The 27,930-nt window shown below is 47.4% G+C and overlaps 2 protein-coding genes across 3 annotated transcripts in view; one reads left to right on the top strand and one right to left on the bottom strand.

Moving 5' to 3' along the window:
• The window catches only part of LOC144479574 (dedicator of cytokinesis protein 8-like), a 234,765-nt gene that overhangs the window by 57,344 nt on the left and 149,491 nt on the right, over window positions 1–27,930 (top strand). The window lies entirely within an intron of this gene.
• On the bottom strand, window positions 174–19,142 carry angptl4 (angiopoietin-like 4). Its single transcript, XM_078198455.1, has 7 exons — window positions 18,542–19,142; window positions 15,043–15,153; window positions 14,193–14,307; window positions 5,267–5,380; window positions 4,446–4,541; window positions 2,876–3,151; window positions 174–1,521 (listed from the first exon to the last, which is right to left on the bottom strand). The coding sequence occupies exons 1-7, from the start codon at window positions 18,956–18,958 to the stop codon at window positions 1,346–1,348; spliced, it is 1,305 nt and encodes a 434-aa protein (XP_078054581.1). The 5' UTR covers window positions 18,959–19,142; the 3' UTR covers window positions 174–1,345.

The raw sequence follows: 27,930 nt of genomic DNA, 5'->3' as shown, positions 1-27,930 counted from the left end.
ACGCACAATACAGTCAGGATGGTAGTAGGCAAAACATTAACTTTCACCCTTTTTCCCTTCCATCAATCCCATGTTCCCATGATTGATGACATGTGACTGTTACCTGATCGAACTGCCACCATACACCGCACACTCACTCCCCTTCGGAATGAACAAAACTGACCAGACAAATATTTAAACCAAAGAATAGTTTTTTTTAGACAAAAATATGAATTGGAGAAATAATTTGATATTAAAATAACAGGATTTTAAGGTTATGTACAGCAGACAATAGAGACCAACTCAAGCTCCCCTCTGGGAGAAGCTGAGTCTTCATAAATTACAAAAAGGCAGGTTTGGAATATTAAATGTTTAAATACATAAAGCAAAAAAAAAAAAAGAGAAACAATTAATAGTCTCAATTCTGAAGCTATTCACTAGCCACCTGATAAAGTCAATATGACTTGGACACATTCCTCTGAGCAGGAATCAAGCTACAAGTGTAACAGTGAAACTGGTATAAAACAGTGACCAGGGCACTGGAGCAATGGTATGAAGAGACATTCGAGACCAGGACCCTGACTCTGGATTCAAGCTGGCGCCTTGACTGCACCCAGCTTTATTGCAGAGGATCCACCATAAATGATACATCTGTTTTGACTCTATTTTGGAGTGAAAGGAAGGGCAGCTTTATGGAGGAGGCAGGGGAACGGTAGAAACTTACCCCCTTTCAGAACCAACGATGCTCGGAAGGCTGCAAGGTGTTGCTGGTTTGATACTGGCAGCCTCGTACTGGCTCTTCAGTGGATCGATCGCACCGTGCATTGTTATTGGATTGATAAAGATACATCAGTATCCAGGGACTTGGGAATTCTGCAGTGCGTGCACTGACAGGATCGTACACGCAGTTGCTGAAGTACAGCATGACTTACTCCAGCTGGGGGGGGGGGGAGGTTAGACAGAGGATCTGATTTGATGATATAGGTACTCGCCGGATAATTTGTGGGCTGAGGGTGGGAGCCTCGCCAACTGTTTTTACAGACGAGAGCCGATTTTACTTTTGTATCTTCACAAAAAAAAAACACTCAAAAAGGGAAAACTAATAGCTGCTTAGAGTGGCTTGTGGGCTTTGAATATGTTTGCATAGCTCAGCCGTTAGTCCTGGGATATTTGCTGCATACACAGTCTTGTTGCATACACAGATAAAAATATACATGTTTGGAGACTCTAGTCAGTGCATCCATTGTTTCCTTAGAATATTGCATTGGACTCTCATCCCAGGTGTAAACAGTGACTGCTTTTCTGTATCTCCCTCTCTATCGCTCTCTCACGCTCGCCTCTCTGCCAGAGTCTGAGCTGTTGACGTTTATGCTTCTAGTTCCATTGGGCGAATCATCATTGTTGTGGTTTTCAGGGGGTAATGTCTGCCTTTCCAGGGCTTCCAGAATATTCCCTGCTTCCTCTGGTGCCGCTGTCGGGGCTTGCTGGCGAAATACTTGCCGTTCAGGTTGGCCTGCCCGCAGGTGGTGAACCACCATCCGCCTGTAGACAAGAAGAAACAGGTCAGGAAAAGGCCACCTCTGCCCGCTCAACTTCCCCCAGCTGAGTGTGTGGAGTGTCTGATGTGTGTGGAATCTATCGCCAAGGTTGGGAAAGGAGTGGGAAGGGGGGGGGAGGGAGGTACCTATTCACTGTCAGTGGGAGGGGGTTTGGGGCCATCACTGGGAAGGAATTACTCACCCATTCAGAGTCTCAAAACCAATCTACTCTCAAATGAGCAGTTTGGGTTTCAGCCTGACAAAGAGTCCATTCTTTGAAAGTCGCGCCTTCTATTCAATTAAAGACGTAGGCAGCTCCCAGGACCACACAGTGTGCGTGGCTTACTGCTTTACAGTCACCAACACATCAGTCAACCCATGCCCAGTGTTCGGCCCCTCTGGGAATCCGAGCAATGTGATGTTTCTGTCTATTCACTCTCTCTCTGCTCCATGCTGCTGATGGTCTCCTGGGGGAAATGCAGAAACAGCGGGCAGATTTTCCACTCCCGCCGGGGCATTTTGCACCAGCAGAGGCAGCGCACCATTAGCCTGCAGTGGGATCTTAAGGTTCCAGCCACTATCAATGGGTTTCCCCATTGTTTGCACCCTACACCACTATGGAACCCGTGGCGATGGGGTGGGGGGCGGGGGTGGTGGCATCAGCGGGACCAGACGATCCTGCCAGCGGGAAAATCCCATCCAGCATCTCCTAGCATGGTGCAGAGTTCCTCCTCCCACTGCATGTCTAGATGGTTGACCTCAGTTGCCCTCTTCCCGTTCCCCAATCTCCTGGTGTAGAATTATCGAAACTGACAGCACCGCCATTCAGCCCATCACGCCTCTGCCAGTGGTGCTATCCAATTATCCCCAGAACCCTGCCAATTAGTCCTCTTCAAGGTCATGTCTAATTGACCTGTGAATGTTCCCCAGGAATCTGCTTCCACCACCCTTTCCAGATCTTAGAAACTGCCCACTAGTTTTTGTTTAGATTTAAGCCAATGGCCTCTGGTTGCAAGCTCACTTGCCTGAGGGAATAGTTCCTCCCTATTTTATCAAAAACTCTCCACTAGATTACCCCTAACTTTCTCCACTCGATGGAGAACAAGCTCAGTGGCGGCTGGGATTCTCCGGTCCCGCTGCAGTGAATGGAGATTTGGCCGATTGCCAAATTCTCCTTTCTCGCTGGCAGTGATAGCAGGGTGTACAAGACCGGAGAATTCCAGCCAGTGGCTCCAATCTCTGGCCGCAGAGCTTGTATTTACGGAGGCCTGTGAGCCATGTCCTGGAGGAGGACTCGGGAAGGAATGCTCCGTTACTTAAACCATTGGGGCATTTATTGGGTTGGTCTCAGGACTGACCTGTCAGGTGTTTGGCGCAGCTCATGTTAAACTTCAGATCGTGGTCCTGGTCTCGAGTTGAAAAGCCCAGTCCGCTCGACTCACTGATGGCATTCTTGAGGTTTCCGGAAACGGGGCTATTGAGGGTCATGGTGTAGTCAGTGGCCTCGCTGCCGAGGCTGAAGGGATATTCTGTGTGCTCAGTGTGATTCTCCCAGTCCTCCAGCTCTATACGCAGCAGATAGCCACCCTGACGCACGATTGTGTACAGTTTCTCCAGACCCAACCAGAATTCACCTGAAATCAAGAACATTGGACGCAATCAGATCAGAACAGAAGAATGGAGAATTCCATTTCAATGGGGATTTTTTTTGTTTGTTTGTTTTAAATTGCTGTTTGATGGTCTCTAATTTTTCCACTTACATGTCCTGGCCAACATTCATCCCTCAGCTAACACCATTAAACAGGCTATCTGCTGATTAGAACATCGCTGTTTGTGGGGCCTTGCTGTGTGCAAATTGGCTTCATTTAATTCATTCTCAGGAAAGCCAACATTTATTGACCATTTCTGTGCAACTGACCAGCTCGCTAAGGCCATTTCAGAGGACAGTTATGAATCACCCACATTGCTGTGGGTCTGGAGTCACAGGTAAAGGAGGCAGATTTATTTCCCAAAAGGAAGGACACATTTGCACACTAAAGGACATGAGTGAACCAGATGGACTTTTACATTAATCCCGTAGTTTCAGGAGCACTATTACTAAAGCCAGCTTTTTAATTCCAGATTTTTACTTAATTAACTGATTCTAAGTTCCCAACTGGTGTGGTGGTCACTGAATTAATGTCTCTGGATTCCAAATCCAGTAACATTACAACAATGGAGTGTGGTAGCAGAGTGGTTATGTCTTCTTACAGCAGTGAATCCCATAGAATCCCTACAGTGCAGAAGGAGGCCATTCGACCCATCGAGTCTGAACCGACCACAATCCCACCCAGGCCCTATTCCCATAATCCCCCATATTTACCCTGCTAATCCCCCAGACACTAGGGGGCAATTTAGCACGGCCAATCAACCTAACCTGCTCATCTTTGGACTGTGGTAGGAAACTGGAGCACTCGGAGGAAACCCACACAGATACGGGGAGAAAGTGCAAACTCCACACAGACAGTGACCCGAGGCCAGAATCGAACCCGTGTCCCTGGCGCGGAGGCAGTTGTGCCAACTATTGTGCCACCGTGCCACCCCAGACCTCATCAGCTCTGTAAAGCTTTGGGATATTCTGAAGTTGTAAATGGCACTGTCCAAAGGCAAGTTCATTCTTTGTGTACATCACAGAATTACTGAAGAGATTGATTTGCTGATATTTTACATCTGACATGAAGTCTATACAACTGACCCTGTTTAATGCTTTCCTCTCTAAAGTGTATTGAAATATCCCAGCACGGGACAGCATCACAGCACAACACTGTTCTTAGCACTCATTCACTTGCCTGGTGATCAAGATCAGGAACTCACCCACTGCCGCTCTGGTCTCTCATGAAGTGAGAAAACAGTCTAAACAAAACAAAAGTGCTGCTGAATTCTGCTTACCGGTAAGGTTGCCAAATCCGTCCTTGTATGCCTGCCAGAGCTGGTCAAAGTCCACAGAGCCATCCCTACGTCTCTGGATCACCGTCCAGCCACCTTCTGTTGGAAGACAAAATTATTTTGAATCCACAGATGGACTTCACTGTTCCAGAGAATCATAGCATAGAATTCCTACAGTGCAGAAGGAGGCCATTCAGCCCATCGAGTCTATACTGACTCCCCAACAGAGCATCTTACCCAGGCCCACCTCCCCCCATAACCCCACGAATTTACCTCGCTAATCCTCCTAACCTACACATCTTGGGACATTAAGGGGCAATTTAACATGGCCAGTCCACCTCACCTGCACATCTTTGGAGTGTGGGAGGAAACCCACGCAGTCACAGGGAGAATGTGCAAACGCCACACAGGCAGTGACCCAAGGCTGGAATTGAACCCAGGTTCCTGCGTTGTGAGGCAGCAGTGCTAATCACCATGCCGCCCAGAAGGATGAGGCCATTAGATTTGATTAGGTTAATAGCGCTAACTCCACAAGCAGCTCCTTCCCACCCCAGGATCAATGTTAGAGGCAGCTGTGGTCGTTGTTCACAATCCCTCTACTTCTCTTTAATGGCTCTAGCCTTTTTCCCCAGGAATAATTGGGGCTGACCCAGTCCCCATTCCTGTGAGCGACAGCAGCCCATCACCCAGTTTCCAGAAATGGTTCTGGTCCTGTTTCAGTATGACCTTTGGCCCCTGCCCTCTCCTCAGCGAGAGGTGACGGCCTTTGAACTCATTTCCCTGAGAGCCCCAGACTCCTCCTCCAGGATTATTCAAATTCTTACCTTCTGTCATTTGACAGAATACTTCAAAGGGCTGTGAGCCTATCGGCTGGATTCTGTACACACTGCTGATGCGTTGTCCTTCCAGGAAAAGTTGGTGACAGTCAGAGGGAAGTTCTGCAGGAAAAGAAGAGCGTGCACTCATTAGGATTTGGGGATTTCTTTCTTCACTCTTTGCTGTGTTTCAGATCATTCTAATAGTTTTTTAAAAAAATATTAAAAGTACTTTCTAGAATAGAAGTTGTTAAATTCACGGCCAGCCCAGGGAACAGAATGATTCTGGTTTTATCCTGTGATTTCTACATAATCCTCAGTTCCAAAAGGTGCAAAAGTAACATCGGACAAGACTTTGACTTCTGCTTTAATGAATTGTGAAGGAAGGATTAGGGCAAGTTTTATATTCAATAGGTTTTACCCTCTCCAAACAGAATGGGTCAAATTTGAATCGAAAAGTTTGAGACTCTTGCGAGATAGAATTGCAGTTTTCTCTGACAAAGATGAACTTCGAACCTTGGCAACTCAACACTACCAACTCACTAGGATTTGTGCCACAGTTAAAAGTTCGGCTCTTCTGCTCCAATAAAAAGGTTCTTTACCTCACAGCTCAACGTTCTAGGTGCAGGGTGTGTGCATGTGTGTGAATGGCTGAGTAAGTGTGAGCATTGCAGAACTACTGGGTGGAGCTCATGTCACCACCATCTCCACCCCACAACACCCATGTGTCTTGGGATATATCCTCCCCATCCAACTCTACAAATAGCTCTTCCATGTGCGTGTGTGTGTGTCAATGAGTGCAAGCATTCGTCATTAAACACAAATTGTGCACAGTTTGATAAACTTAGCTCTACCCTTCCTATTCCAATTCCATTCCTACACCATAGCTCGTAATTCCCCAAACAGGTCGCTAATCTGTCGCCAGGAGCTTATAACTTAAGGGGCGCCACCTCACATCAAGCATGGCTGACCGGTAGTCTCTCCCACTCTTACCTCCAGCCATTGGTGTGTTTGAAGGATTTCAAAAAGTTTATTATTGTCACAAGTGGGCTTACATTAACACTGCAATGAAGTTACTGCGAAATTCCCCTAGTCACCACACTCCGCGCCTGTTCAGGTACACCAAGGGAGAATTTAGCATGGCTAAAATGTACCTAACCAGCATGTCTTTTGGACTGTGGGAGGAAACCCACGCAGATAGGGGTAGAATGTGCAAACTCCTCACAGACAGTGACCCAAGCTGAGAATCGAACCCTGGTCCCTGGCGCTGTGAGGCAGCAGGTCTAACCACTGTGCCACACTCAAACCTGTTTGACTGCGTTACGAACACAATTTCCTTGGTCATCAGGTCCTGGGGTGGGACTCGAACCCGGAGTTTCTGGCTCAGAGAAAGGAGCACTACCCACTGCGCCACAAGACTTCCCATCAACCTTTAGCCCTGTATATCCAGCCCTAAAGAGGGCGCCTTTTTGAGGCAACTGGTTTGCTGAAACTAATTAGTGAAGAAAACAAAGCTTTCACAGGTTCGGAATTGGATTTTGGAGGAACCTTATCAATTGATTTTGCTCATTTTGTCATTAGACCCATTTTGCGTTTCTAATTTTCCACTCTGGTTACCCAGGCAACAAGAGAGCCAGTTTTTAAATCTCTCCCACAAGTGGATAGAAGCGAGTTGGATCTCTTCAATATTTCAGCGCTGTGAAATTCCACTCACTCGTTGAAGTTTTGGGGGTCTGAGTTACAGAGCCAAGTTTTAATCTTGTTGATTGTGAGGTAATGCTCAGGATCAGAGGGAGCTGTGGGTCATGCGGTGCTGTTTTTGCTACATTATTTTTAAAGCTGTAACAGAAGCAGCTGCCTGCTGCTCAAGGTGAAGAGATTAGAAGGGCTTTGCTTGGGCTTTTCTTAAGGCTGGAGTAAACATGAACTTTTACCTAGTTGTCCCGGGAACATTCGGCACCCCTCCTCGCTGAGGCAGTCAGGCATTCCTCAGGGCTTAATCTGAGAGCACTGGGCCACTCGAGGTATTTGATATTCGCTCAAGCGTTGCTCTACTTTTAATGCAGAGTTCTGTTGCTAGTTTCCCTCAGTCTCTGACTCCCTACTGAGAGCAGTCGCTGATGCAGGGACTGTCTGCTAAGCATTTTATTTCCCAATGGAAATAACTCTGGCACTCAAACAAGACTTTTGAAGCTTGCGTGTCTTGATGCAGTTTGTATGATAGCTATTGCCAGTAACGCTAAATAAACAGAGACCTGGAACATACACTGCAGGATGTGTGATATTCACAGTAACTTCATTGCAGTGTTAATGTAAACCTGCTTGTGACTAATTAATAAACTTTATATTCATTTAGTATATAATGAACATATAGCCAAGGATGGCACAGTGGTTAGCACTGCTGCCCCACAGCGCCAGGGACCCGGGTTCAATTCCAGCCTTGGGTGACTGTCTGTGTGGAGTCTCCATGTTCTCCCCGTGGTCCAGTTTCCTCCCACAGTCCAAAGATGTGTAGATTACGTTGATTAGCCATGCTTATTACCCCTTAGGGTGATTAACATGGTAAATGCATGGGGTTACAGAGATAGGGTCTGGGTGGGACTGTTGTTGGTGCAGACTCGATGGGCCAAATGGCCTCCTTCTGCACTGTAGGGATTCTATAATGTGTGGTGTGCAATTGCTTTATAGGGGGAGGGTATACTGGCCTCTTCTAACATCAGCATCCTTTTTACCCAGAGATTCTCCCACCCTATATTGTTCGTATTGCAAAGACCTGTTTCCACTTCGTAACGTCAGCTGCTTCCACCCTTACCAGAGCCTATTTTAGAGTTCCCCAATTGTACCCCCTCTAAACATTTGCTCAACCATAGCTCTGCTACCCTTCCCTTGTCCATCAGCCCCAGCTCTCAGTACCCCAACAATGGAAATGTTAAATTCTCACCCTAATATTTAAATCCGTCCCAGCTTCCACCCTCCACATCTCTGGAAGCTCCTCCAACCACCCCCAAAACCCCCTGTCGCTGACTCCAAACTCTGTCCATCTCATGCCAGCCTCAAACTACAATTAGCATTAGTCCCTTCAGCCCCACGGAGAGGTGGGGGTGGGGGGTCCCACTCCCTGAAATTCTCTTTAAATCTCTCTACCTCTTCATCCCCTTCCCCCGCGCTCCCTTTTTAAACCCTCATTAAAACCCGCCTCTATGAGCAAGTTACGGTCATCTCTGCTAATCTCTCTTTCCTGCTGGTGTCTTGTTTTCGCAGCACCTTGGGGAGGGACATTTTTTACGTGTTTAAGATGCTGTATAAATGCAAGTTATTTTGATGTACAGACACTATATAGAGTGGCTACATATCATAGCGTGTATGTTCCCTGTATACAGTATAGCTCAGGCTGCGATATGCTGCATAAGGAATGTGTAGCCCAAAAGTGTATTAGGAACATGTAGTGCAGACAGGGTACAGCCCAGCCCTGTTCCAGATTCAAACCACTTCACTGGAATAGTTGTGGTGCTGTTTAACAAAGAGCCACATCTGGTCAGGAGGTGCTACTGGAGTGATTGCATGAATCTGACAGCTCACCATCCTGTTTAAAAAGGGGTTTAATCAACTGGGATTCTTTACTAATAAGGTTCCACTTATATTTGAGATTGTTTTTAAAACTGGTGGGGTGGGGGCAGATCATCATTTAAACGCTAGTAAACAAGTTATCCAGCTTCAAACACTATGAATAATACTTTTCCAGGATGTCTAATCAACACAAGCTACATATATTTTGATGGTCAGTGCTGGAAGTTCCATTTCTAAACAGCAAATACACAACTTGAATCTGAACTTTCAATTCCAATTTGTGTGAATGGGGGGGGGGGGGGGAGGAGGGGAGATGTGTGTGTGTGTGGGAAGGCGGGGGAATGTGTGTGTGTGGGAAGGCGGGGGAATGTGTGTGTGTGGGAAGGGGGGGGAATGTGTGTGTGTGGGAAGGGGGGGGAATGTGTGTGTGTGGGAAGGGGGGGGAATGTGTGTGTGTGGGAAGGGGGGGGAATGTGTGTGTGTGGGAAGGGGGGGGAATGTGTGTGTGTGGGAAGGGGGGGGAATGTGTGTGTGTGGGAAGGGGGGGGGAATGTGTGTGTGTGGGAAGGGGGGGGGAATGTGTGTGTGTGGGAAGGGGGGGGAATGTGTGTGTGTGGGAAGGGGGGGGGAATGTGTGTGTGTGGGGAGGGGGGGGAATGTGTGTGTGTGGGAAGGGGGGGGAATGTGTGTGTGTGGGGAGGGGGGGGAATGTGTGTGTGTGGGGAGGGGGGGGAATGTGTGTGTGTGGGGAGGGGGGGGGAATGTGTGTGTGTGTGTGTGGGAAGGGGGGGGAATGTGTGTGTGTGTGTGGGGAGGGGGGGAATGTGTGTGTGTGTGGGAAGGGGGGGGAATGTGTGTGTGTGTGGGAAGGGGGGGGAATGTGTGTGTGTGTGGGAAGGGGGGGGAATGTGTGTGTGTGTGGGAAGGGGGGGGAATGTGTGTGTGTGGGAAGGGGGGGGAATGTGTGTGTGTGTGGGAAGGGGGGGGAATGTGTGTGTGTGGGGAGGGGAGATGCGTGTGTGTGTGGGAAGGGGGGGAATGTGTGTGTGTGTGCGTGTTGGGGGGATGTGTGTGCGTGTTGGGGGGGGATGTGTGTGTGTGTGTGTGCGCGTGTTGGGGGGGATGTGTGTGTGCGTGTTGGGGGGGGATGTGTGTGTGTGTGTGCGTGTTGGGGGGGATGTGTGTGTGCGTGTTGGGGGGGGTGTGTGTGCGTGTTGGGGGGGATGTGTGTGTGCGTGTTGGGGGGGATGTGTGTGCGTGTTGGGGGGGATGTGTGTGCGTGTGCGTGTTGGGGGGGGATGTGTGTGCGCGTGTGTGTGTTGGGGGGGGGGGGGGGGGGGGAGAGTGTGTGCGTGTTGGGGGGGGGGGGGGGGAGTGTGTGCGTGTGCGTGTTGGGGGGGGGGGGGGAGTGTGTGCGTGTTGGGGGGGGATGTGTGTGTGTGTGCGTGTTTGGGGGGGGGATGTGTGTGTGTGTGCGCGCGTGTTGGGGGGGGGGGATGTGTGTGTGTGCATGTTGGGGGGGTGTGTGTGCGTGTGCGTGTTGGGGGGGATGTGTGTGTGTGCGTGTTGGGGGGGATGTGTGTGTGTGTGCGTGTTTGGGGGGGGGGATGTGTGTGTGTGTGCGTGTTTGGGGGGGGGGGATGTGTGTGTGTGTGCGCGCGTGTTGGGGGGGGGATGTGTGTGTGCGTGTTGGGGGGGATGTGTGTGTGCGTGTGCGTGTTGGGGGGGATGTGTGTGTGTGCGCGTGTTGGGGTGTGTGTGTGTGCGTGTTGGGGGGGGATGTGTGTGTGTGTGTGTGTATGTGCGTGTTGGGGGGTGTGTGTGTGTGTGTTGGGGGGATGTGTGTGTGTGTGGGGAGGGGGGGATGTGCGTGTGCGTGTTGGGGGGGGATGTGTGTGTGTGTGTGTGTTGGGGGGGGATGTGTGTGTGTGCGTGCGTGCGTGTTGGGGGGGATGTGTGTGTGTGTGCATGTTGGGGGGGATGTGTATGTGTGTGCGTGTTGGGGGGGCGGGGGGGGATGTGTGTGTGTGCGTGTTGGGGGGGGATGTGTGTGTGTGTGCGCGTGTTGGGGGGGAATGTGTGTGCGTGTTGGGGGGAATGTGTGTGCGTGTTGGGGGGGAATGTGTGTGTCCACAAATTTCCTTCTCAGAGTTCAAATGGATGCAGAACAAAAGTGGATAAATGGATTGGAGTTACAGAAAGTGCTGAATCAATGAAAGACTCGAGGGGCTGAATGGCCTTCTATTCCTGCTGCTGGGTATTATATTCCACAAATATGGAAACTCTCCAGGTGATAGCATTATAGACTATGATGGATTAATTACTGGTTTCGTTGTTGCGGATCACAGTAAAGGGATAAAATGCATGTTATTTTACTCACCTGAAAGAGAGGGTGGTGAGTCGCGTTAAGTTTGGTAAAATTTTATTCATTTAGCGAATGCAAAGTCCCTATGCCAAGCCGTTTTGTGAAATGAAGGACTGTGATTCACTGTTCAATCCTAGCTCTTAGGTTTACCCAGATAATAAAACTCTCTGGGGCCCTGGGCGGGGTCTTTCACTAACGGGAGTGCCCTTTGATGCCAAATCTTCAGAAAATGTCATAGAATCACAGAATCCATACAGTGCAGAAGGAGGCCATTTGGCCCATTGAGTCTGCACCTATTCTTACCCTGTAACTTCACGTATTTACCCCGCTAATCCCCCTAACCTATATATCTTGGAACCCTAAGGGTTAATTTAGCATGGCCAATCAACTAACCTGCACATCTTTGGACTGTGGGAGGAAACTGGAGCACCCGGAGGAAACCCACGCCGACACGGGGAGAATGTGCAAACTCCACACACAGTCACCCAAAGCCAGAATTGAACCCGGGTCCCTGGTGCCGTGAGGCAGCAGTGCCAACCACTGTGCCACCATGCCACCCTTGTCCTGAAGCTCAAGCCCCCTCTCTGCGCAGAACGATGGTCTCTGTGTCTTCACTTTTGACACACACTCTGTTTCCGTTAGCTGCCTGGCTTGGAAGTGGGGGAAAGGTCAGCGTGTTGTGGGAAGAATTAAACAGGGAGAGAGAGAAAAAAAAAATCTGCATGAGGGAAGCGATTACACAGAGAAAACAACCAGGCTTGATTTGGGAAGCGGTTGCGAAACCGGCTCCTCAACTTTCACTCACTTGGCTTCGTGCCATGTTACCCACACAAGTTTTATTTTAAAAACAAGAAAAAAAAACACTTAAAGGTTCCCTCCTATTCTGCAGATAAAAGTCTCTAATATTTCCTCTCAGCTTGCGGGCCAGCTCACAGCGGCTTCAACTTTCACCCAGTTGGCCACAGCTGCGGTGTTTCGTTCGTAAGACATTCCTGAACGGCCCATTGTCTGAGTCAGTCCTCCTTCCCAGTTCCTGCCCTATCAGAGGCAGGGCCTGCAGCCATTCAGCGGGGCCGCCTCACGGCACTGATCAGCTTCTGAGCACGAGGACTGCCTCAAACTGGGAGCGTGGCTGGAATAATTATATACTGAGCCTTAACACTGCACATAGCGCCGGTTAACAAAGGTACAAGAAAGGGAACAAATGTTGGAGGTCTGAAGTTTAAAAAACAGGAAATGGACAGCAAGGTCTCAGCACCTAGAGAGGCAAAAGACAGATTTTCCTGTTCTACACCCAGAACTTTAACCTCATTTTCCTGCAGCTTATTGCCAGCATGTAATACCCAGTCTTACTATTTATTGCTGATATTTAATCCTCAGTTCTGCTCTTCACATACTGGTTCCAGATCTTTATTTTTATACTTGTGCTGTAATTGAATGGGGAAGAGGTGTCCTGCCACTCGTTTATTTTTCTGCTGTTTTCGCCCTGAAGGTGCCAACTCTTGGGGCATCTCCTCCAGAGTCAACAGCAAACAGGGGACCATTCGGCCCATCAAACCCATGCCAGCTCTCCAGGGCAATCCAAACAGTCCCATTCCCCCTCTGTTGCCCTTGTAACTCTGCAAGTTACAGAGGCCTGTACAATTTGCTTTTGAAGTTATTGACCTCGAGTGTTCCAGGTCATTACTGCTCGCTGCCTGAAAAAGAGTTCTTCCTCACATTCCACCTTCCATCGTAACCCTCGTACCATCAAGTTACAGGAACAGCTTACCTTCATCTACCTTGCCCAAACCTGTCGTGTATATCCTCTCAAAATTCCCCCTCAATCTCCTTTGCTCCAAGGGTTTCAACCGCAATATTAAGGCTTTACAAAACATGGCGGTCAGTGAGTCTCAGTGGGCTGTTCAAATGGGGCGGCACAGTGGCACACTGGTTAGCACTGCTGCCTCACAGCGCCAGGGACCCGGGTTCAGTTCTAGCCTCAGGTCACTGTCAGTGCAAAGCCTGCATGTTCTCCCCATGTCTGTGTGGGTTTCCTCCAGTGTCCTCCCACAGTTCGAAAGACGCGCTGGTTGGGTGCATTGGCCATGCTAAATTCTCCCTCAGTGTACCCGAACAGGCGCCGGAGTGTGGTAACTAGGGGATTTTCACAGTATTAATGTAAGCCTACTTGTGACACTATTAAATAAACTTTATGGGGGTAATCACAGCCAAGCCTGACCCTGTCTGCTCGATATCTGCACACCTGTTCCAGCCAATCTTCTTTACTAGTGACCAGGAGCAGGAATCATGGCTGATTCGCTAGCCTCCCTAGATTCATGGATTTAAAATTCTTGTCTATTTTTTTAAAATACACTCGCTGAACGTAGACAGGGTTTAAAGTCAGTCTGTTTATAGGCGAAGGGTCTCTGAGGAATTTGCCTGCCTTGCTCTCTGCCTCGAACTCATCGTGTGCCCTTTCCCCGAGTTGGCCAGCAGCCAGGGAGACATTCCATTTGCTGCTGTATTCTGCACAGTACGTTCAAAATCCAGCTGGCTCCCCGGTCTGCTTTCACGTCAGTGCAGCAGACATCTGGCGACCCAAAATCCCAGGTTGAAGAGATTCAAACCCACTATGCAGCTGTTAGTTACCTGCGGTGACTCAGTGACATGGGTCTGTGTGTCAGTTCGTGTGTGTGTGTGTGTGTCTATGTCGAGCCCATTGCAAATGCCAGAGTGCCTCGCCTCTCAAGAGATCTTGGAATAAAGTTGTGGAGTTTTCTCTCATGTAGGATTCCACTTCTTAACAACAGCTATGTTTGCGCTGTAGAATAAGCTAGTAAACCTGAAGGCTTGTGGTTTAATTTATATTAAAAAACCCCATTATGTAGCTGTAACAGTGATAGGAGACCAAAGGGGGAAAGAGGCAGCATCTGTTCAGATTCTGTTATTCTTCCACCGGTGGTTTGATCTGAGTCTGTGAATTTTACTACGTTTTTCTTTCAATCAAAGGGATGTACTTACTGTCAGTTGGCCTAGGCTCCACGCTGCTGTGTGTCTGGGGAAATGCCTCTGCCCTCCGTTTGAGAATTGCCTTCCAGTGCGGACTCTCTTTAAGCTGTAATTTGCTTTCTTGCAGCTGCAGTGGGAGAGGAGAGATTGGGTGAGGTTACCGCTCACTACCCACTCTTACAGAATGACATGCACACCACAAAAGGTAGTTTCACACCGGAGAGATCAGCTGTGGTCGAGTTAAAGCAGTGTCTGGATAGGTAACACGACCTGGACTCCTGATCAGTGTTTCCACAGCTTGGCATATTAGTGCTTTCTCTCTTCCTTTTTGTCTTGTATTAGGGCCTGGATGGGATATTGTTGACGGTGCAGGATCGATGGGCCGAATGGCCTCCTTCTGCACTGTAGGGATTCTATTTCCACACTGGCATTCTGCTACTTTGCTCCAGTTACTTTCCTTCAGGGAGCCCACACTGGCAAACCATTCGGCACCTCTATAGTGGGGCATCAGTGCCACGCCCCATTTTATCTTCACCCGATATCTCAGCGCTATCTATCAGCTGGAGTCATTGGAAAGTGACCAGGCACTCTGGTTGATTTCCTTCCTGCTATTCCAGGAGTATTAAGCCAAAGTGAGCTCCTGCCACTATCGTGGTAGAGAGCAGGTAACTCCAGGCTGGGGCTTTTCAGTCCATATTTAACACGGGTCACTTTGTCCCTGTATGGTAAACATTTGCTACTCTGGTCACACAGCAGGCCCGTGTCTGGTTACTAGTCACACATGCAGTGTGCATTTAAGACGGCGATCACATCAAAATGCATGGGCAAAACAATGTAACATTTGCAATTGTGGTCAGCGCACCTGGCCCTGCAGAATCTTAATCTGAATACTCTGCTTGTCAATCTGCCATTGCTGATCCTTGATTCTCGTCAGCAGCTCATCGATGTTTCGGCTCTGAATTTCCATAGTGGACTGCAAAAGTAAATAAATGTGTTAAAGCTCGGTTAAGGTTAAAACTGTGGTTTAGAATTTTTGAAAAATGACTGTTAAACACGGCTGTAATTATACACGGACAATATCCGGGCACACAGCTGTCAGCCCAACCAAAGTGCATGCTAACTGATCAACCATGTTTAAGGACCTGTCCCTCTATTGGGGAGGCCAGGTGGCACAATGGTTAGTACTGCTGCCTCATAGTTCCAGGGACCCCGGTTCAATTCCAGCCTTGGGTGACTGTGTGGAATCATAGAATTCTACAGTGCATTCGGCCCGTCGAGTCTGCACTGACCCCAGGCCCTGTCCCCATAATCCCATGCATTTTACCCTAGCGAGTCCCCTCTCTAACACCAAGGGGCAATTTAGCATGGCCAATCCCACCTAACCCGCACATCTTTGGACTGTGGGAGGAAGCCAGAGCACCTGGAGGAAACCCACGCAGACACGGGGAGAATGTGCAAACTCCACACAGACAGTGACCCAAACTGGGAATCGAACCCAGATCCCTGGCATGGAGAACGTGGAGTTTGCACGTTCTCCCCATGTCTGCGTGGGTTTCCTCTGGGTGCTCCGGTTTCCTCCCACACTCCAAAGATGTGCAGGTTAGATGGATTGACCATTGTAAAATTGCCTCTTAGTGTCCCCAGATAGATTAGCCATGGTAAATGTGTGGGGTTAAGGGTGAGGAAGGGGGCCTGTCTAAGATACTCTGTCAGAGCATTGGTCCAGACTCGATGGGCTGAATGGCCTCCATCTGCACTGTAGGGATTCTATGATTCTTCTCTAATGTCAGAAAATCAGAAAGAAACAGGTCATTGTTGTGATTTTAGTGTCAGCTCAGTTAAGTTGGAGGGACAGTTTGAGCAGAAAGGTTGTAGGTTCAAATCCCACACCAGGATCATCACTTTGACACTGACAGTGCAATATTGAGAGAGTGGTGTGGATATTAATTTGCCCATTCAGGTAAAAAGCCTATCGTATTATTTTAAAGGAATTTTCTCCGTGGATCACTTTTCACTCGACCGACCATCAAATAAGAGATTCTGGTAACTTACGCATTTGCTTTCTTGTGGGATCTTGCAGTGCAGATATTGGCTGATTCATTAATAAATATAAACTTTTTATTAAGCCCTTGTTCTTTAAAAACTACTGCAGGAAATCCGGAGAATGCTAAAGTGTGTCAGTTCTCCATTTACTCCTGCTTTTGCAAGCCTCTATTATACTTCTTTCACATTTACAGCAAACTGTGTGTTTTTAGTTACTGAATTGCTGTTGGACAGTGCTGACTGTAGGAAGTGCTGAGGCTGCTGCATCTGCCTTGGTCACAGCCAGCAATGTGTCACACACGAGGCTCCACACGCACCACACGATTGTCTCGTACGCAGGATGGATAGGATGGGATGGCTTCATCATTGCCCAATTTATGAACATTAAGATGTCAACTTCTCTCTGGACATATCCCACTCTTTCGTCATTACTGGTTTTTCACCAAATCAAATTTCTGAAGGGTCCCTTTTACAGTGAAGAGCATTTCTCTTTACTGTAATTAAACCGAGCAGGAAGATAACAGGGAAAAGGCAGTTTCCTTCCATCACTTAAAAAAAAAACTTCCTAATCAAAATTGAGTCAGTGGCCGAGTGTTAAGAGAAAACAGAAGTAAATATTGAAGAGTTAGCATTGGCGTTTAAGCAGGTAGTTACAGACAACACTCACTGATTTAGAACAAGTACACACAAGAGGTACCATTTATATTCCACCACTTATTCAAATGATCTGGATTCATAAAAGATAATTAAGCCCAATTTATTCTTCTTTACATTGCAGAATTGTAATGACTGACTGATCATATTCTAAGCAGAAAATTACTTCAGTCAATGCTTTTTACATCATTCACATTTGATCACCCAAATGATACAAAAGAGCCATACAGCACGGAAAGAGGCGCTTTGGCCCAATGTGTCTGTGTTGGCCAACAAGCCACCTATCTATTCTAATCCCATTTTCCAGCACTTGGTCCGTTGCATTGTGTGCTGTGGCGTTTTAAGTGCTCATCTAAATGCTTCTTAAACGATGCAAGAGTTCCCACCTCCAGATCCCCACCACCTTCTGGGTGAAAAGATTTTTCCTCAAATCCCCTCCCGTAATCTACACGAAAATACTGCAGATGCTGGAATCTGAAACAAAAAATACTGGAAAATCTCAGCAGGTTTGACAGTATCTGCGGAGCGAGAGAATAGAGCCGATGTTTCAAGTCTGGATGACTCTTCATCAGAGCTCAGTTCTTTAACTCTGATGAAGGGTCAACCAGACTGGAAACCTTGGCTGTATTCTCTCTCCACATATGCTGTCAGACCTGCAAAGATTTTCCAGCATTTTCTGTTTTTAAATCTATACTGACCCCTCTACTAAAGGGGGAAAGTTTTGTTATTTCCTATCTACCCTTTCCATGTCCTGCATAATTGTGTACACTTTAACTTGCTGCAATGTATATTTGATGGATAGAGTTCTCTCTCCCAGGCTGAACAAGAGTTCTCAAATCATAGAATCCCTACAGTGCAGAGGGAGGCCATTCAGCCCATCAAGTCTGCACTGACCACAATCCCACCCAGGCCCTATTCCCATATATTTACCCGGCTAATCCCCCTGACACTAGGGTCAATTTAGCACGGCCAATCCACCTAACCCGCACATCTTTGGAGTGTGGGAGGAAACCGGAGCACCCGGAGGAAACCCACACAAACACGGGGAGAACGTGCAGACTCCGCACAGACTGTGACCAGAATTGAACCTGGGTCCCTGGTGCTGTGAGGCACTGTGCCACCCCAGACTGGATAAGAGTTCTCTCTCCCAGACTGAATAAGAAAGTGAGTTCTCTCTCAGACTGAATAAGAGAGTGAGTTCTCTCTCAGATTGAATAAGAGAGTGAGTTCTCTCTCAGATTGAATAAGAGAGTGAGTTCTCTCTCTCAGACTGAATAAGAGAGTGAGTTCTCTCTCTCAGACTGAATAAGAAAGTGAGTTCTCTCTCAGATTGAATAAGAGAGTGAGTTCTCTCTCTCAGACTGAATAAGAGAGTGAGTTCTCTCTCTCAGACTGAATAAGAGAGTGAGTTCTCTCTCTCAGACTGAATAAGAGAGTGAGTTCTCTCTCTCAGACTGAATAAGAGAGTGAGTTCTCTCTCTCAGACTGAATAAGAAAGTGAGTTCTCTCTCAGATTGAATAAGAGAGTGAGTTCTCTCTCTCAGACTGAATAAGAGAGTGAGTTCTCTCTCTCAGATTGAATAAGAGAGTGAGTTCTCTCTCTCTCAGACTGAAATGTCACAACAAGTGAGCAGTGAATATTCTTCACTCTGACCAGCACTCACACGAATGTTGTTGAGTCCGCTCTCCGCCTTCCTGCCGTTCACAGCGCTGGCCAGCCTGTGCTCCAGGCTCCGCAGCGCCCCGTCCATCCTCAGGCGCTCCCGCTCCATGGCCGCTACCTGTGCGGGCAGGTGAGCGCTGGGCTCCGGCAGGCGGGCGGCCAGCTCGCCCAGGCTGCGGTTGTGGGCGCTCAGCTGCCCGCTGAGCTGCCGCAGCTGCTGGCGGGTCCGCTCCACATGCTGCTTGAGGCCGTGTCCCAGCTGCAGGAGACCGTGGGCGATCACATTCACCTCGTCCCAGGAGGCGAACTGCAGCCTGCGCTCCTTGCCCGCGGAGCCCTTCCTCTCCGCGGCGGCTCCCTCCGTGAAGCTGGCTGCACAGATCACAATGCAGAGCGGGCCAGCGAAAGGCAGCTTCATCTCCACAGCCTTTGCAGTCAACCGGTTTATATCTGTCTGTCTATAATAGCTCCTCTTCCCTCTGCTTGTCTATCCCCTGTCTGTCTACAATGCTGCCCCGTTCCTCCCTCCTTTTAATACAGTAACTGGGAGCCGCCCCCCAGCCAAACAGCACGAAGCTGGCAACACCAACCTGGGGAGCGTCTCTAAACTCTCCCTGCTGGCTGAGTACACGGAAAACAAACAGCCCTGGCTGCAACCACCACCCTGAACCAATTCAAGGGAAATCAGCTGTTTTCCCACTCAACAACAGCTCAGTATATTTCCTCTTTTTTCTTTAAATTTTGGCTTCAAATGATGAGAGGGGCTGGTGCATTCTCTTCTTGCACGTTGCTTTTTGTGTGTGTGGGGGGGGGAAGGGGGAGAAATCAGTTTCAGAAGCTTCCCAACTTAATTTTTTAATATCTGATTTGATTTATTATTGTCACATGTATTGGGATACAGCAAAAAAGTATTGTTTCTTGCGCGCTGTACCGACAGAACATACTGTTCAGAGAGTACTTAGGGGGAGAAGGAAAGGAGAGGGTGCAGCATATGGTACAAAAACAAAAAATGCTGGAAAATCTCAGCAGGCCTCCCCACAGATGCTGTCAGACCTGCTGAGATTTTCCAGCATTTTGTGTTTTTGTTTCGGATTCCAGCATCCACAGGTGTAGAGAAAGATCACCTTAATATAAGGTAGGTCCATTCAAAATCTGATGGCAGCAGGGAAGAAATTGTTCTTGAATCGATTGGTATGTGACTTCAGTCTTTTATATCTTTTTCCCGATGGCAGAAGGTGGGAGAGAGTATGTCCGGGGTGCGTGTGTGCCAGAAGCTTCCAGAATTAAATCTGCTCAACAGCCTGCACTTACCTTATATATATTTTAAAAACTTGTGATTGTGGGGGTGAATGGACAGTTGGTGGAGGGAAGGGGGGGCTCTGGTTCGTTTGGAGAAAACTCAGATAGTGCTTCAGCTGATTAAGTTAGTCACTTGTGGCAGGGTGAATGTAGTCTGTAGCAACGCCCCCCCCCCCCCCCCCATCCCCCATCCACCCATCCACTCAGAACTGAGATAAAGGCAAAATACTCCAGATGCTGGAATCTGAAACAGAAAATTTTGGAAAGTCTCAGCAGGTTTGACGGCACCTGCAGAGAGAAAATAGAGCCAATGTTTCCAGTCTGCTCTCATCCAGATTCAAAACGTTGGCTCTATTCTCTCTCCACAGATGCTGTCAGACTTGCTGAGATTTTCCAGCCTTTTCTGTTTTTGTTGCACCCAGAACTGACATTTGGCTTGGAGTCCAGCATTGTGATTGCAGCCTCAACTCAACCTGTTGCAAGGAGACACTGGGCAGAGGAAGAGAGAGTGAGGCCAGGTTTTGAGAGAGAGAAACAAAGGGACAAGACCCTGTAGGAAGGGTTGGGGGCAGATAGGGTTCTTCTGGTTTTAGTTTCCTGGTTTGACTCCTTTACTGTTGGGGTCAATCATGTTGTGCACCTCCATTGCCATTACAGGATACATCTCCAGTTACTGCTCCCCAAAGCTATGAATGTATGTAAGGAAGTACAGGGGGGGACACAATCCTGTGATTCATGAATAGGGAGCAAAAGGGTCACAGGTGGGCTGCACTTTTCCACGTGACAAATTTGGAGCCTTTATTGGGGCAACGGAGAACAGTTTCCTGCCCCCCTTCATCCACAGGAGGGATTTTCTGCCCCCCTCCCCCACCTACAGGAAACATTTCCTGGCCCCTTTCTCCCACCCACAGGAGAAATTTCCTTCCCCCTCTCCCCACCCAAATGAGATGTTTCCTGCTCCTCCTCCCCACGCACAGGAGAAGTTACCTGCCCCCGTTCTGCCCTCCCCTCACAGGAGATGTTTCCTGCCCCATCCCCACCCACAGGAGAAGTTACCTGCCCCCATTCCTCCACCCCTCCACCCACAGGAGATGTTTCCTGCTCCCCCTCCCCCACCCACAGGAGAAGTTACCTGCCCCCATTCCACCCCCCCTCCACCCACAGGAGAAGTTTCCTGCCCCCCTTCCCCATCCGCAGGAGGGGTTTCCAGCTCCTTCCCCATCCACAGGAGAAGATTGTGGGTGTTTTAAAACTACAATTGACTTCAATTTTTACCAAAGATTCGTGGATTTATTTTTGTGTGGTGGGTTGGTTTAAATAAGTGTCCTTCTGAGTTTGAAATGGAAAAAAAAACGCCCATTATTTCCTTAATAAAACTGGGGCTCATCAATGTGCAGATATCACATCTGCCACATCAGCAGATGTATTACTTGCTGTGTTTCCGGTTGTGGTAGGGACTATATTCTTTGTATTGCAGTGTAGACTTGTATCCTTTATATTATGATGGGAACTATGAAAAGAATACAGCCCACACCAGTAGAATGTACCGGAAGGGTGGACTTTGATGCGTGAGTTAGGCTTGGCTCAGTGGTAACACTTTCTGAGCCAATAGCTCTCAGGTTCTCCAGCATCTGGATACTGAGGGAATGATGCACTGATGGGACTTGTCTGCCCTTCAAATGAGTGTACATGATCCCATGGGACTATTTGAAAACAAAAGCAAGGGAGTTCTTCCAGTGTCCTGGCTAACATTTAACCCGGTAAGAAGTCTCACAACACCAGGTTAAAGTCCAACAGGTTTATTTGGTAGCAAATACCATAAGCTTTCGGAGCACTGCTCCTTCGTCAGATGGAGTGGAAATTTCCACTCCATCTGACGAAGGAGCAGTGCTCCGAAAGCTTATGGTATTTGCTACCAAATAAACCTGTTGGACTTTAACCTGGTGTTGTGAGACTTCTTACCGTGTTCACCCCAGTCCAACGCCGGCATCTCCACATCATAACATTTAACCAACATTAGCTCACTTTTGAATAAAAGGCACAGTGGTCAGCACTCCCCCTCGTCTTCTGTCCTGTGTCGACTCTCTGGTTTTTCACAAAGTCCCATCTATGTAATGGGACAGCAGTCTCATTTACTCATGACGCTGCTGCCTCACAGGTTTAATTCCGGCCTTGGGTGACTTTGTGGAGTTTGCACATTCTCCCCGTGTCTGCGTGGGTTTCCTCCGGGTGCTCCGGTTTCCTCCCACAGTCCAAAGATGTGCGGGTTAGGTTGATTGACCATGCTAAAATTGCCCCTCAGTGTCACGGGGATTAGGAGGATAAATACATAGGGTTACAGGGATAGGGCCTGGTTGGGATTGTTGTCAGTGCAGGCTCGATGGGCCAAATGGCCTCCTTCTGCACGGTAGGGATTCTATGATTATCTAATCCCTGATTGCAAATTGACTGTTACCTTTCCCAACGTTGTAACAGTGACTACACATGAAAAGTACTTGACAGGAGAAATGCTTCATATAAAATCAGGTTTCTGCTTGATGGGAGAGTTCAGAACAGCAGTAATACTCCTGAATGTACTACCTTCTGCACTCTCTTGTTTCCTACTCTATGAACGGTATGCTTTGTCTGTATAGCGCGCAAGAAATAATACTTTTCATTGTATGTTAATACATGTGACAATAATAGATCAAATCAAATCAAAGAATGAGGGCATCGCTGGGAGTGTTTGAGGAGCATTGGACAGCATGGCACTCCCTTTACATTTTATCGTGACAATCTCCACTGAAATATCCGTGATGTAGCCCTAACAAAAGATTTAAATGAAAGAATTTGTATTTCAGAAAACTCAGAACATTTATTTTTTTAAAAGTGTTTTCTGAATAGTTAACATCATGAGCGATTAGCAATGAACCTGACTTAAACCATGTGTTCTCAATGTTAGCTTCCTGAACAGCACATTTTGTTAATCCGGGCCCAACCACATTACACAAGGAAAGAAAGGGATGGGATGTTGGAATTTCCAGTTGGTTGCTGGTCGTATTCAGACCTAACTTGCTGTGAATTACATTAACTATGTTTACACAGTGGGAGCCGGCTGTTATGAGATTTGAGGCTTCCAAAGCTGATACTTGGGGATTAAACACCCTACATTCCTTTGGGCAGTACCCAGGCTGGGTACTCACCGATATTTTGTTTGTCTTCAGAACTTGCACTCTGATTCCTTTTCACTCCCTCGCTTTCCTTGGCACAGGAACATCTGAGACTGATCCAGGGCGGCTTCGTTTGTTGCTCCTGTTTTACTTCCAAGAAAAAGCTGAGGACAGATTCTTCTTGTAAAGCAAGACTCTGTCACGACTCCTTTGGTTAGATGATCTTAGCTGGGTGGGGTGGAGAGGTGGGGTCATCACCATGGCCTCTGTGCCAGAGAAGGGAAAAATCAGCCTGGGCCCTGGGTCACTATCACTATTGGCAGCACGGTGGCAAAGTGGTCAGCATTGCTGCCTCACAGCGCCAGGGATCTGGGTTCGATTCCTGGCTTGGGTCACTGTCTATGTGGAGTTTGCACGTTCTCCCCGTGTCTGCGTGGGTTTCCTCCAGGTGCTCCAGTTTCCCCCCACAGTCCGAAAGACATGCTGGTTAGGTGCATTGGCCATGCTAAATTCCCCCTCAGTGTATCCGAGCAGGTGCCGGAGTGTAGCGGCGAGGGGATTTTCACAGTAACTTCATTGCAGTGTTAATGTAAACCTACTTGTGACACTAATGAACTTTTATTTGTTATTGTTGTTGTACAATGTATGAGCATGAGCAAGAGATTAAAGTGAGGGCAGGATTAAACTCAGCAGGATTAAACTGTGTCAGATATTCACCTCATGGGCTCCGACATGATAAATGGCCACTTGGCCACATACATGAGGTACTGATGGAGGTGGCTCCCACTGGGACCACATGACAGTGCAAGTTGGCACCTGAAGGCAAGTCAAAAAACGTTCTTACTCAGATTAGTTGAGAGATGAATAGCAAGATATATTTAAAGGGAAGGGTGGATAAGAACATGGAGGTGCAGAGAAGATTCACTAGGTTGATTCCAGAATTGAGAGCGTTGGCTTATGAGGAGAGACTGAGTAGACTGGGGCTATACTCATTGGAATTCAGAAGAATGAGGGAGGATCTTATAGAAACATATAAGATTATGAAGGGAATAGATAAGATAAAAGCAGGGAAGTTGTTTCCATTAGCAGGTGAAACTAGAACGAGGGGGGCACGGCCTCAAAATAAGGGGGAGCAGATTTAGGACTGAGTTGAGGAGGAACTTCTTCACCCAAAGGGTTATGAATTTGTGGAATTCCCTGCCCAGTGAAGCAGTTGAGACTGCCTCATTGAATTTTTTAAGGCAAGGATAGATACATTTTTAAACAGTAAAGGATGAAGGTTATGGTGAGCAGGTGGGTAAGTGGAGCTGAGTCCACGAAAAGGTCAGCCATGATCTTATTGAATGGCGGAGCAGGCTTGAGGGGCCAGATGGTCTACTCCTGCTCCTAGTTCTTATGTAGAAGGACGGAATCAAAAGATATGTTGATGAAGTAAGATGGGAGGAAGTTTGTGTGCAATGTAATCTCTGACATAGACTCATTGGGCCAAATGGCTTGTTTTTATGCCTTAAGTCCTGCACAGTGCAGTACTGAATAATACTTCACTCACTTGATAAGGGGTTAAAAGGAGTCATACCAATCCTTCATTTTTCTGTTCCAATAATCCTGGCATTTAGAATCTCAGCCTCTTCCATGTTTTTCATAAATGCTCTAAATCAAGCTGAAACCTCTTGCTGTGTGATGATGTATTCTTTGCTTTGTGGCTGCTAAACGTTTTCGGGATTGTACAACTCTACTTTGCCTCTGTTCACGAGTGCTGTAACTGTTTGCTACTCACTAGCTCCTTAAATGGCTGCGTGCAATCTCTCTACATGATCTCCAGTCTCACATCACTAACTGTTTCATCATTAGGAGTACAGTGCCCTTTACTCTAGTTCTGTCCGCCCATCTCTGGCCTTTATAGTTACTGGCACTTTCTCCCAGTTCCAGAGCCAGCAGCTTCAGTGTGAGACATATGGGGCGCATAATATATCAAAACTTAGACTAAATATTGGATCAATTTATGCTTCATTAAAAGATACTGAGCTGGGAACTGGGAGCTTGTGCTAGATTTTTGGTACACCGTATCAAGCTTGTGGAACAAAGCTGTTTATTCTGACCCACTTGTTCCTTGAATCAGGATTGAACGCAGTCTGTGTAATACCACAATGCAGCAAGGGGATCAGAGGTCACAAAGCACAAAAAATACTGTCATCCTCGGATCTTGTAATGCACTATAACACACCAAGAGACACGTAACATGTTTCAGCTTCATCTGGGGGAGGCAGTGATGATTTGGGATTGTCACTGAATTACTAAGCCAGAGAGCCAGAGCAAGATCTGGAAACACGGTGTCAAATCCCACTGTGGCAGATAGTGAATTTTGAATTCAATAAAAATTTAGAATTTAGCATGACCATGAAACCAATGGGTGGCACGTTTGCACAGTGGTTAGCACTGCTGCCTCACAGTGCCAGGGATACGGGTTCAGTTCCGGCCTTAGGTCACTGTCTGTGTGGAGTTGGCACATTGAGACTGCCTCATTGAATGTTTTTAAGGCAAGGATAGATACATTTTTGAACAGTAAAGGAATTAAGGGTTATAGTGCGTGGGTGGGTAAGTGGAGCTGAGTCCACAAAAAGGTCTACGTGGGTTTCCTTCGGGTGCCCCGGTTTTCTCCCAAAGTCCAAAGATGTGTGGGTTAGATTGATTGGCCATGCTAAATTGTCCCTTAGTGTCAGGGGGAACTAGTAGGGTAAATACGTGGAGTTATGGGTATAGGGCCTGGGTGAGGTTGTGCTTGGTGCAGACTCGATGGGTCAAATAGCCTCCTTCTGCACATAGGATTGTCGCAAAAACCCATCTGGTTCACTAATTGGAAGACGGTGGCAAAGTAGTATTGTTGTTGGACAAGTAATCCAGAGACCCAGGGTGATGCCCTGTGGACCCGGATTCAAATTCTGCCATTGCAGATGGTGAAGTTTGAATTAATTAAAAATCTGGAATTAATAGCCTAATGATGACCATGACACCATTGTCGATTGTCGTAAAAACCCATCTGGTTCACTAATAAGGAAATCTGCTGTCCTTACCTGGTCTGGCCGACATGTGACTCCAAACCCACGGCAATGTGGTTGACTCTTAAAATGCCCTCAGGGTTGGGCAATAAATGCTGGCCCAGCCAGTGACGCCCACTTCCCATGAATGAATTTTTTAAAATGTCCTTTTAGGGAAGGGAATCTGCTGTCTTCACCTGGTCTCCACAGCAATATGGCTGACTCTCAATTGCCCTCTGAAATGGAGAGCAATTAGGGATGAACGATAAATGTTGGCCCAGTGACGCTCACATCCTGTGAATAAAAAAGTCTATATTTCATATCTGTAAATGGTGCGGCCATGACTGAGCAGCTGTGAGGTCAGCACCATGACATTTCCCCAAGAAGCAGTTGGGGTTTTGTCAATTGTTATATCTATCACACTGACTTTAATCCATGGTGGTTTGCCCGTGGGCCCAATTTCGTTGTTGTCTGCAGTGAGACATTCTCGTGCATACATTGAGTGTGTCTGGTGCTTGACTTTAGGTCTTGCTACGAGGACACTGTTGCTCATTGGAAGGTGTTCTGGTTACCCTGTAGGATGTGTTAGTCTCAGAGAATGGTTGCAGCTCTCTTAGCCTATTTGGGTACAGAGCCTCACATTGCTATCACATAGGGAGGATTTGATTTCTGGTGAACGGTGGAAATCTCGTGGGTTTGAGTTTAGGAGATGAACGTGAGAAATGTCCCATTTTTCAACATCAACTTCCCTCACTGTGACCAGCCAAAGAATTCACTGTATATTCAGCTATATGTTGTGTTAAAAGCCATGTACATGGCAGGCGCTGGCATTCACTTCCTTTAATCGTAGGCAAATTTATTCTACCCAACAGAGTCATTCTTGACATATGATTGACTCCAAGGACTGGTTCCCTAGTCCTCGCTTCCATTAACTCAAGATCTGCAGTAGAGAGTCACACAGACGTAAGTTGAAACACATTTAAAAGAGGTTGCAGTGCTGAATGATTGTCGGAGTTAGGAAAATTGCCATTATTTCCTTTTTGTGCTTGTATCTACTTGTTATAGTCACAAAGTAATCTTAAAATCCTTTGTTTCTGCTCCCCCCTGTCCAATGCTATACAGGTATCTTTTAGCTGGGGTTTCATCTGCATCCTGATATCTAAGCATTTGTTTTGGCTTTGAAGAGACACATGCCAACATTCAACATGGTTTAATAGTCAACAGTGCATCTTATGACGAAGCTTGAGCAATGCCACTGGGGATTTGCTAATGGGTATTTTAGGGGACTGCCTGTAAATTAAACAAATTAGGTGCACTGTTTACCACTTTGCAAAACTGGGTTATTTGCCAAACTTCCTTGTTGGTTTTCATATGCTTTACTTCAGAAACAATACTATCAAATGGATTCAAAATCCTGGTATAGACAAGTGAATAGACAGGGAGAGAGACTGATTGCTTCTAGTTTAAAAAAAATTAATTTATGGGACATGGCTGGCCAGCATTTATTGTCCATACTTAGTTGCCCGAGGGCAGTTGAGAGTCAACCACATTGCTGTGGCTCTGGAGTCACATGTAGGTCGGTCAAGGCAGCCTTGAGGAGGAGTTCATAGAATGTATCCACGATAGTTTCCTTGAACAGTATGTAATAGAACCGACAAAGGAGCAAGCTATCCTAGATCTGGTCCTGTGTAATGAGACAGGAATAATTAATGATCTTGCAGTTAGGGATCCTCTAGGAAGAAGCGATCACAGTATGGTTGCATTTAAAATACAGATGGAGCGTGAGAAGGTAAAATCCAATACCAGTGTCTTTGCTTGAATAAAGGAGACTACAAAGGGATGAGGGAGGAGTTGGCTAAGGTAGACTGGGAGCAAAAACTTTACGGTGGGACAATTGAGGAACAGTG

The sequence above is a fragment of the Mustelus asterias genome, chromosome 26 (genome assembly GCF_964213995.1).
Source record: "Mustelus asterias chromosome 26, sMusAst1.hap1.1, whole genome shotgun sequence".
Lineage (NCBI taxonomy): Eukaryota > Metazoa > Chordata > Chondrichthyes > Carcharhiniformes > Triakidae > Mustelus > Mustelus asterias.
The sequence above is the reverse complement of the archived record's forward strand: the minus strand, read 5'-3'. Positions and strand labels throughout refer to the sequence as shown.